The following is a 12,051-nucleotide window of genomic DNA, read 5'->3' as shown; positions in this document are numbered from 1 at the left end:
AATTCAATTTCTTGTGCTGTTTACTAAGCCAGGCACAAATGCATCTTAATTGAGTTGAAGAATGAGAAGCTATTACCATCCTAACTGACTGCTCTGATCAGTATTATTTATACAAAACATGGAAGTGGCCTTCAAAATATATCTTTGGTTTGGAGATATGTATGCTAATATGAAATAGCGAAGCAACTGCTAAAATGTAACTTAGCACTCTGTAGTCATTACTCTACAAGTTTTACCTTGCAAAGACTGCAGAAAATTAAATTTCTCTCCTTTCCTTCACCAGCAAAGGTTTTTTTTTTTATAGCAAAAGTATAAAACATAAATTATATTTGAAATTGAAGTTTACACATTAGTGCTAGCAAACTCGAACAGCTTAGGAAGGCACGCATAACAGTTACAGTTTCTCATAGGGGAATGAGTTTCATGGATACTTCCACAGAAATATAGGGGCACAATTTGGAAGGGATGATCATGGCACAACAGGAGCAATCTAAAGCTTGACTAGTAAAGATCAGTAATGAATTACAGGGATTGACAGTTATACTACTTATAGGCATAGAAGTAGATAGTAGAATTGAGAAAAATCATTAGCAGCACCCTCATGTGGTATCCATGTCAGTATTCTGGCAGCTAAATAAGGGCAAACTTCCTCAGCTAGCACTTGAATGCCAGCGCCCTGAGCCTTCTATTATTACGAGTAGTGATGAGCGAGTGTACTCGTTGCTTGGGTTTTCCTGAGCACGCTCGGGTGACCTACGAGTATTTTTTAGTGCTAGGAGAATTAGTTTTTATCATGGCAGCTGAATGATTTACAGCTAGTAGCCAGCTTACGTACATGTGGAGGTTGCCTGGTTGCTACGGAATCCCCACATGTAATCAAGCAGGCTAGTAGCTGTAAATCATGCAGCTGCCAGGATGAAAACTAAATCTCCGAGGTCACCCGAGCATGCTCGGGAAAACCCGAGCAACGAGTACACTCGCCAATCACTAATTACTAATTACATCCCCAGTTGGAAGGATTTGAAGGGTAAAGTCATAGCAAAAAGATTTGAGAGTGGCACAAATTTGTTTTTCACAAATTATAGTGGCAATTTACCACTACTAGATTGATTTGAAGAGTGCAATTTTTGGCAGTTCATCTCATCAAAGTCATTCTATGCCATGATTAACTTAACCACTAAATAAACATTTACGCTGACTTTTAGCCCTGCCACAAAGTCACCTGATTCCATGATGTCCGTAATCTTTTTAGGAGAAAATGTTAATGAGGACATGGCTACAGATATCACTATATCATGCTGATTGAACAAAAGTAGACTAGTGGCTTTAAAAGGGGGCTGGTGCTTGAAATAATTATTTTCTTTTGCTAACCATGGTTATCGCCAAGGAAGCACATGCAGCAATCATTGCATTACTTCGAAGGGGCTTTACAGGCAAGGACATTGCCGCTAATATGATTGTTCCTAAATCATATATTGGATTATCAAGACCTTCAAAGAGAGAGATTCATTTGCTGTGAAAAAGGCTTCAGGGTGCCCGATAAAGTCTAGCAAGTGCCAGAACCATCTCCTAAAGATGATTTATCTACAGGATCGGTTCAACACTAGTTTAGACCTTGCTCAGGAATGGCAGCAGGCAGGTGTCAGTTCATCGATATGTACATTGAGGTGAAAGCTTTTGGAGTCAGGCCTGGTGTCAAGAATGGCAGCAAAGAAGCCATGTCTCTTAATAAAAAACATCAAGAACACACTGGCATTCTACAGAAAATATAGAGATTGGACATCAGAGGACTGAGGTAAAGTTATTTTCCTGATGAAGCCCCCTACAGACTGTTTAGGACATCTGGAAGAATGATTGTCCTTAGAAGAACAAATGACCGCTACCATGAGCCCTGTGTCATGCCAACAGTAAAGCAACCTGAGACAATTCATGTGTGGGGTTGCTTTTCATCCAAAGGAAAAGATTCATTCACAATGTTGCCTGAAAACACTGTAATGAATAAACATCATCCAAGAGCATCCTCTCCCAATGATAGAAATCAATTTGATTATGAATAATGCTTTTTCCAGCATGATAAGAAAACCATGACACAAGGCAAAAGTGATAATTAAGTAGCTCGCTAAACAAAACTGTGAAACGTTGGGTCCACGGCCAGGAAACTCCCCAGATCTCAATTCTATGAAAACCTGAGCCATACTTGCCACACTTACTGTTAATAAAAGCCCCTGTATCTGTGGCAAAAGGTCAGACTGCTGATACAATACATATAATAATTTATTAAGAAAACTGTTTAAAGAGGTGGTCCACTCCTTTAACATTGATGACCTATCCTTAGGATAAGGTCATTAATGTCTGATTGGTGGGAGTGTGACACCCGGCACCCCTGCCAATCAGCTGTTCTAGGTGTCAGCAGCTGGTGGAAGGGCTCAGTAGGAAAAGAGACCCCGAATTCAGTGATGTGTCAATTAGTTTACTCTGTGTAGCACTTGTGAATTATCAGAGTTTTTAGATGTAACATGTAGCAGAGCTCCGAAAGCTGAACCCTCCCACACCAGGCTGTCTACATTATGTACATTGTATATTGACATTGAAATGCTAATCAGTGCTGGAGGTGGAGTTAGACTAGGATGCATGCAGGCAGATAGTCATGCAGTGATATTCTCCTGCTGCTAAAACACTCATTATATTGAAATAACAGTGCACAGCCTAATAAGTGACACCACCCTGAAATCAGTCTCTCAGGCTCTACCCAATGCTGTCTTCAGATTACATACCATGAACTTGCTGACAGTTTCCCATTAACAGCGATTTTTTTTTTCCATTTTTCATCTTTGCATTCCACATACCATACCTTCGCTATATGACATAGCTGTAAGAAGGCTTGATTTTTATGGGATGAGTAGCAAAATTTTAAGATACATATTTAATAATATATGCTGTGGATTTTCTTGTAGAAACTTTTATAAATGAAATGTGGCTCAGTTCATCTGAATTTGGTTCTTTTAAATGAACGGGTCAGTGGCAGAATTTTCTGCAACAAAATCCACAGCAAATACACAACATGTGAGGATACCTTACAGTGAGTTCACTCTTTTGTAGAAAGTTCTGCAACTGTCCCATGAATCTGAAATAAAACATCTGCAGTGTATCAATTTAGATTATAGGATGTAACTTGCATTCAGATGAAGCCCAGACTTAGATATCAGTTAATAAAAAACATGTTGTCTTCTAATTAAAACTCCCCTGGTGAAGTACAAAAGTGGAGTGGAGGATACCACTAACTTGCACACTAAAGAAGTATATGGGGGAGATATTAACTAGCAAGCTCCTGTTAGCGTTTTTATGTGACATGTGCGTTATACACACATTGCATTCATATCACATACACTGACAACTCTGCAAAGTACATATACACACAACTAGTGTTGAGCATTCCGATACTGCAAGTATCGGGTATCGGCCGATATTTGCTGTATCGGAATTCCGATACCGTGTTCCGATATTTTTGCGAAATCGGAATCGGAAGTTCCTATAAGTTCCCAGTCATTTTCGGCGTGTGCGGTGCGTATGGTTCTCAGGGTCTGAAGAAGAGGAAACTCTCCTTCAGGCCCTGGGATCCATATTCATGTAAAAAATAAAGAATAAAAATAAAAAACACCCCTCACCCCTCCGGCGAACCCTGGCTGTCACCGCTGCAAGGGTATGTTGGTATGTTGCATAAGTACACATACAGAGCACTGATGCTCACTCACCAGAGGTAGATGAAGAGTTGTCAGGGCCTTGGGCAGTTTAGAGGGCAACCCTCCCAGGACTAGAAGTATTATGTGACATGACACATTATTTTCTGCAAAGATCATGTGATAGGTCATGTGATTAATGCACAGTGCTCTAGTGCACTTCTGTAGATTACACATACGGTAAATAGTTACATCCAGTAATTTACCGCTGATGTCTTGTCTGATTACTGCCTGTTTCTTCTTCATCTTGTCAACCTTCATGTCAATATCCTAATGATGTGATTCAGTCACTGCACAGCAGAGTTTGCCACACTTATCATCAAGACCCTGAAAATAAAAAAGGTCACATACAAGTACACGTATGTGTCCTGAATAAGGAATCCTCCACACTGCGCCGCTGAAAACAGACAGGCACCCACTTCCCTCAATAGTAACTATTAGTAACTATTCACTATTAAAATGCTGCTGTCAAACTCTGACAGTGGCATTTAATGTGTGCTTCCGGCCACCGGGACGGAAATACGCGAACTGGTGACCCCCGTCAAGTGATAGGGGGTCATCGGTGCATCGGCATGATAACCAGAGGCCTCTATGGTTGTTGATGCCGGATTGCTGTGAGCATCACCCTGTGGCCAGCGCAGCAATTCAGCTATATAGAGGCGATCTGAGCATCGCCTCTATGTACATGAGCCGATCAAGTTGTGGCAGCTTTTAGCCTCCCATGGAGGCTATTGAAGCATGCCAAAAGTAAAAAAAATGTTTTTAAAAATATGAAAAAAATATATAAAAGTTCCAATCACCCCCCCCCCTTTGCCCCATTCAAGATAAAACAATAAAAAAAAATCAAACCAACATATTTGATATCAACATGTTCAGAATTGCCCAATCTATCAATAAAAAAAGGATTAACCTGATCGCTAAATGGCGTAGCAATAAAAGAAATCAAAACGCAAGAATTACGTATTTTGGTCGCTGCGACATTGCATTAAAAGGCAATAACGGGCAATCAAAAGATCATATCTATGCCAAAATGGTATCACTAAAAACATCAGCTCAGCACACAAAAATAAGCCCTCACCCAACCCAAGATCACGAAAAATGGAGACGCTACGGGTATCGGAAAATTGTCGAATTTTTTTCTCTTTTTTTTAGAGCAAAGTTTGGAATCTTTTTTCACTACTTAGACAAAAAAGAACCTAGACATGTTTGGTGTCTATAAACTCGTAATGACCTGGAGAATCATAATGGCAGGTTAGTTTTAGCATTTAGCGAACCTAGCAAAAGAGCCAAACAAAAAACCTGTGTGGGATTGCACTTTTTTTTCAATTTCACTGCACTTGGAATTTTTTTCCCGTTTTCTAGTATGACATGATAAAAGCAATGATGTTGTTCAAAAGTACAACTCATCCCGAAAAAAATAAGCCCTCACATGGCTAAATTGACAGAAATATAAACAATTTATGGCTCTGGGATGGAGGGGAGCGAAAAAAGAAAATGCAAAACCAAAAAAAAAAGATCAAGGGGTTAAAATATAATTATTTATTATGCAAGCCACCATTCCAAATGTAAATTGATAATTCACTACTGTGCTCCCCATTAACAATAATTAGCCATTTTACTCTTTCTCCCAATTCAGTTCTTGCCCTGAATCCTCAACCACTGTGCAAGTCCTGCTCTCCTCATTCCCCCAGTTCATTATGTCATATCCTCTCTCCTTTTCCCCACCCTCAATTCATTATAATTTCCTGTCTCCCACCCCCAACCTCTATTCATTATCATTTTCTTTGTCTCACCCCTATTTCACTCATTTTATTGAAAAAATATGTTTTTAATACTTACCTCTCCATACAATTTTTTACAGTTACACTTTTTCTTGTGGAAAATGAATACAGTTAATACATGTCACGTCATCACGTCAGCGAGGCTGAAGCATGTCCCAGAAAAGGTGACAAGAGCTCTCCTGGAGCTGCGCTGCCATTTTGTATTGTTGGCAATGTAACTTCAGGAAAGCTCCCTGTCTGGAGATATGCGCTGTTGATGGTGGCACACAAATTATTATATTGAGGTCAATCTGGCCATTGGCTCTTTTGGAGCCTTGGCCCCCTGGCGGTAGTTCAGATTGCCCTCATTATAATCCACCTGTGACACTCACACACACACCTCAGCTGCATACATCCTGCCCCAACCACACATAGGCATATACAACTATTCTGCACACATACACACACTTCTTCAGCATTGCCACACACATCCCTGCTGCATACACACACACACACACACATACTGTATACACGCACACAGAACAGGGACATCATGGACTGTCCTACAGCTATTAGTTCAGCTAACTGATCAATGTCAGGTTTAGATAGAGATGCTTATGCAGTTCTCTCCCTACACAAGTCTTTTGTTCTTGCACAGATCAGGCCACACACCAACATTATGGACACTCTGAAAAGAAATACATCACTTTGTAAGAGTGTCTAGGAATGAGGCCACCATTTTTTTCAAGCTGTAAGAGACACCAGATTTCTTACTTACATGCACCAGATTTTTGGCAAAGGATACTGTTTTAAAGTATAGCACCCAAGAGCTGGTATAAAATTGGAAATTGAGTTTAATGTAGGTCAAGGATTCACCAAACCTATCAAACTATGTTAGATTGAGTGTTAGACTTTAGAGATGGGTGAATCTTTGTGAATGTCCCCCAAATTTGATTCACAGTGCAACAATTTGATGCAAATCACAAGTATTCCAATTGCCTTCAAAAAGTCGTGTGCAACACTTAGAAGTCTGCAATGACTGCATTCAATCCCTTTCAAGCTCTTTAAGGCTACGTTCACATTAGCGTTTTGCGTGTTTGCATCGGGCGACGCAGCGGCGACGCATGCGTCATGCGCCCCTATATTTAACATGGGGGATGCATGGACATGCGTTGTGCTGCGTTGTGCGACGCATGCGTTTTTTTTGCCACAAGCGTCGGGCACAGAAAACGCAACAAGTTGCATTTTTCTTGCGTCCAAATTTCGGCAAAAAACGACGCATGCGTCGCAAAACGCAGCATTTTTGCGTGAGTTTTGGTGCGATTTTATTTGCGTTGTGCGTTGCGTCGCCGACGCAGCGGCGCACAATGCAAATGTGAACGTAGCCTAACACAAGATTTATCTTTGTATTGTAAAAGTGACCTCGACATATTGGCTATGGGTAAACAGAAGGTAACCACTCTCCATTGCTGTGCTGTCACACACTATAATGTTTTATTCACTGTGTTTTATATAACCTTCTCTATGGCTAAGCTGTGAGCTATAATATCCTTTCACTAAGTAGATTCACATAAAAATGGATACTGCAATGCTGTATTCTCTGCCTTTGCTTTTATACAGGCTGTAGTAGTCCCTTCTGATTGGCTGTGCAGTTACATGTCAAGTAATAACTACAAGGCATTAAGCAGAAGCCCTCACCAAAGTGTATGACAGCCTTCTCTGGCTGATGCAGTCCTCTGCAATGTGTAAAATAGAAGCAACCATTTTTGGCGATTTGTATGAATCAAATTGCAAATTGTTCCATTTTGCCGGGTTTAGCAAATTCCTAAAATTTGCATTGGATTGATTATTTCATCTCTGTTAGACCGAAATAGTAAAAAGGTCCCTCTGTCTTTTTTGACTAATCATAAAACCCCTGGGGAAGGGTTTCTTTAAGGAGCAGTTTATAGAAGTCATCTGCGACCTTCCTTATTTTGATATCTCTTTTGGTGATTTTGTAGAATTAGCCTACTCATTTTAGCACATATAATGCTGCCATGCAGTGTCACTGCTTTCAATTGAAGTAAGGGCCCTTTCAGATCTTCGTGAACATCAGTCCGATCTCGAAACGCAGTGCACGGACTGAGAGCATGTCTCCCGAACTGAGCGTGACAACCTCATTGAAATATTTGAAGCGGTCACGCTCAGGTTGAGAAACGGGCAGTCAGTCCATGCATTGCCATCAGAGATTGGACCAGCATTCACAGACATCTGAAAGAGCCCTAAGGAGCATCAACCGTGGAAAAGTAAAAGTGTATAGAACACTTCAGTATTTGGTCAGTATTTTACATCAGTATGTGTAAGCCAAAACCAGGAGTGGAACAATCAGAGGAAAAGTATAATAGAAACATATGCACCACTTCTGTATTTATCACCCACTCCTGGTTTTGGCTGACAAATACTGAGGTAAAATACTGACCAAATACTGAACGTGCGAATGTGGCCTTACAGCTATTACTGCACGCACGCCCATGAAGAAGTGTACATCATACAATCCTTCTAGAATACCTGCAGATAATCAGCCATCAGATTGTGCCAGTCAGAGAGCCATCCATAATATTGTACCAGCTGTATAGCTGAGTCTAAAGCAAGCAAAATTCAGCAGCCATAGCAGTGTAAGGCTATATTCACACTTTGCGGACTTTGCTGCGGATCCGCAGCGGATTTGACCATGAGTTTACAGAACAATGTAAACCTATGGGAAACAAAAAACGCAGTGCACATGCTGCGGAAAAAACCGCGCGGAAACGCTGCGGAATACATTCCGCAGCATGTCACTTCTTTTCTGCGGATTTTCACCTGCTCCAATAGAAAACTGCAGATGAAAATCCGCAGAAGAAACCGCAGTAAAAACCGCGATAAATCCGCAGTAAAAACCGCGAAGGGTTTTCACTGCGGATTTTGGAATTCTGCTGCGGAAAAATCCGCAGTGGAATCTGCAAAGTGTGAAAATAGCCTAACAATTCAACACTTACCGTATCTCTCAATCATATATTATTTTCTTTCCCTCTTTTTGTAGGAATTTCCGAACCGTCGTTCATAGCAAAAAGTGAAGACAGATTATTCAAATATTTATTTCAACAACAAGATTACCAGAAGTGGGTCCGTCCTGTTGAGCACTTAAATGACACTGTGAAAGTAAAGTTTGGCCTTGCAATTACACAGCTCGTGGATGTAGTATGTATAGTAATATTCTTTCTACTATTGCGGTTTATAAAATTACATGTCAGATATCTCTTCTTCTCCTCTTTTTTTTTGCATTTTAATCAAATGCAATTATGGCCCTGAAATATTTGATCATCTGGATATGAAAGAGAGGAGTATATTAAAATAAAGCAGACACCTTCACTGACTTTGTATTAAAGATCTTACATGCAACTTGGTTTAAATAATTTAACACAGGAGTATTTTACACTTCAAAGCCACACGTGCCTCATTAATAATTTATCCATTGCTTCCATTTACTTTCATGCTGTATATTATCGTTGTTAAAATGACATTTTACTTTGTGAATTTATATCATTACTGCTTTCATTAGTCTAAAAAAAAGTCAACACTTTTGTCTGTACCTAAATATATATCCAGATTTTTTTTTTCACGCGCTCAAACATTTCATCTACTATATAATTGTCTAAGGGTCACTTCTGTCTTTCTGTCTGTCTGTCTGTCTTTCTATCTGTCTGTAACAGAAATCCCAAGTCGCTGATTGGTCACGGCAAACAGCCATGACCAATCAGCGAGGGGCACAGTCCGGCGGCAAAATGGCCGCTCCTTACTCCCCACAGCCAGTGCCCGCACCATACTCCCCTCCAGTCAGCGCTCAAACAGGGTTAATGGCAGCGTTAACCGACTGCGTTATGCCATGGTGTAACGCACTCTGTTAACGCTGCTATTAACACTGTGTGACCAACTTTTTACTATTGATGCTGCCTATGCAGCATCAATAGTAAAAATATCTAATGTTAAAAATAATAAAAAAAATAAAAAATCATTATATACTCACCCTCTGTTGGCCCCCCCGGATCCAGCCGAGGCCTTTCCCACTCCTCGCGACGCTCTGGTGACCGATCCATGCATTGCGGTCTCGCGAGAAGATAACGTGCTGTCTCGCGAGACCGCAATGCACTCTTGGGAGCGACAGGCACAGTCTGACCGCTCCCTACTCCCCATGCAGTCAGTGCCCCCTCTATACTCCCTCCCCAGTCAGCGCCCGCCGCCCACATACCGTTGTAGCTGTCCGCAAAACCGACTACGTTACACCACGGCATAACGCGGTTTAACGCAGTCTGTTAATGCTATTAACCCTATGTGACAAACTTTTTACTATTGATGCTGCCTATGCAGCATCAATAGTAAAAAGATATAATGTTAAAAAAAAATTAAAAAATTAAAAATCGTGAAATCCTCACCTAACCTCGTCTCCACAGCAGCTTTTCCTGCAGCTCGCGATGCTCCGGTCCCACCTTTTCGCTGATTTAAATCCCGCTTCGCTGGTTGCTCGTGCTCAGCTGGCGCGACTAATCACCGACATTTGCGTGGGATTTAAATCCCACTTCGCTGATTGCTTGCGCCCAGCTAGCGCGACCAATCACCGACATTGGCGTGGGATTTAAATCCCGGTTCACTGATTGTACGCGCCCAGCCGGCGCGACCAATCAGCGACATTGCCGCAGGATTTAAAGACCGCTTCGCTGATTGCTCGCACCCAGCCAGCGCGACCAATCAGTGACATTGGCACGGGATTTAAATCACGCTTCGCTGATTGGTCGCACCCAATCAGCGACATTGGCGCGGGATCTAATGTTAAAAATAATAACAAAAATTTAAAATCATTATATACTCATTTTCTGGAACCAACCCAGGCCTTTCCCACTCCTCGCGATGCTCCGGTGACCGGTCCATGCATTGCAGTGTCAATAGATGATGACGCAGCGGTCTTGCGAGACCGCTACGTCATCATCTCATGAGACCGCAATGCACTCTTGGGACCGGAACGTTGCGAGGAGCATCGGTAAACACCTCGGCTGGATCCGGGGGCTGACGGAATGTGAGTATATAACTATGTTTCATTTTAATTCTTTTTTACCAGAGATATGGTGCCCACATTGCTATATACTACATGGGCTGTGTTAGATACTGCGTTGGCTGTGCTATATACTACATTTCTGAGCAATATACTACATGGCTGGGCAATATACTACGTGGCTGAGCAATATACTACGTGACTGAGCAATATACTACATGGCTGGGCAATATACTACGTGGCTGAGCAATATACTATGTGGCTGGGCAATATACTACGTGGCTGTGCTATATACTACGTGGCTGGGCAATATACTATGTGGGCTGTGCTATTTACTATGTGGTTGTGCTATATACTACGTGGCTGGGCAATATACTACGTGGCTGTGCTATTTACTATGTGGCTGGGTAATATACTACGTGTCTGTGCTATATTCTATGGGTGCTGTGCTATATACTATGTGGCTGGGTAATATACTATGTGGCTGTGTTATATACTACGTGGCTCTGCTATATACTACGTGGGCTCTGTTATATACTATGTGGCTGTGCTATATATTATGTGGCTGTGCTATATACTACATGGCTGGGAAATATACTATGTGGGCTGTGCTATTTACTATGTGGCTGGGCAATATACTATGTGTCTGTGCTATATACTACGGGTGCTGTGCTATATACTATGTGGCTGGGCAATATACTATGTGGCTGTGTTATATACTACGTGGCTGTGTTAAATACTACGTGGGCTGTGTTATATACTACGTGGGCTCTGCTATATACTATGTGGGCTCTGCTATATACTACGTGGGCTGTGAGGGCGAGAATAACTTGGAGGACAGTCTGTGAGGGAGAGAATAACATGGAGGACAGTCTGTGAAGGAGAGAATATATTTTACCCGGAAAATTCAGTGTATTCATTGCATTATTCTTAAATCTCCATAAATAATCTACATACATATTCCACAACACTGATGCATTAGAATCGGGCCACCATCTAGTATGTTAATAAAACAGTATTGATAGTAAAATTTTAATTTCAAATAATTAATACAATGTTTCTTTTCCTTTACAGGATGAGAAAAATCAACTGATGACAACTAATGTTTGGCTAAAACAAGTATGTATTAATCTTGGCAATGAAATGTGAAGTAACTGGTTACATTTTATTGTGGGGAGTGAGGCCAAGTGAGGACGTTATGTGCACTACAGACATATTTGAAGCCTTATCCCAAAAAAAAATCTAGATCTGCTTATATTTATTAGGCTGTGTTCACATATTGCGTTTTTGCGGTGTCTTTTTTTTCTGCAGGCAAAACCTGCTCGAAGCTGCTACAAGTTGAGTTTTTGTTGTCTCCTCTGCATGCTGATAAATTTTAGTGCCCTCCCCAAAAAGCATGATGCAACTTCCTTAAGATTTTTGCACCTGATGCCTGTATTTTTTTGCTGCATTTCAGTTTTTTTGCACTTACCCATTGTTTCCTATGGGTAAA

At 41.1% G+C, this 12,051-nt stretch overlaps 1 protein-coding gene across 2 annotated transcripts in view; it reads left to right on the top strand.

Annotated features, from left to right (window-relative positions):
* Window positions 1–12,051, top strand: part of LOC138676468 (neuronal acetylcholine receptor subunit alpha-5) — a 52,423-nt gene that overhangs the window by 14,513 nt on the left and 25,859 nt on the right. For both annotated transcript variants that reach the window (XM_069765798.1, XM_069765797.1), the window contains 2 exons: window positions 8,556–8,713; window positions 11,634–11,678. In XM_069765798.1, the coding sequence (XP_069621899.1) occupies window positions 11,652–11,678 (27 nt within the window). In that variant the 5' untranslated portion in view covers window positions 8,556–8,713; window positions 11,634–11,651. The remainder of the gene's footprint in view (window positions 1–8,555; window positions 8,714–11,633; window positions 11,679–12,051) is intronic.

The sequence above is a fragment of the Ranitomeya imitator genome, chromosome 4, assembly GCF_032444005.1.
Source record: "Ranitomeya imitator isolate aRanImi1 chromosome 4, aRanImi1.pri, whole genome shotgun sequence".
NCBI lineage: Eukaryota > Metazoa > Chordata > Amphibia > Anura > Dendrobatidae > Ranitomeya > Ranitomeya imitator.
This window is presented reverse-complemented; position numbering and strand designations above follow the sequence as displayed.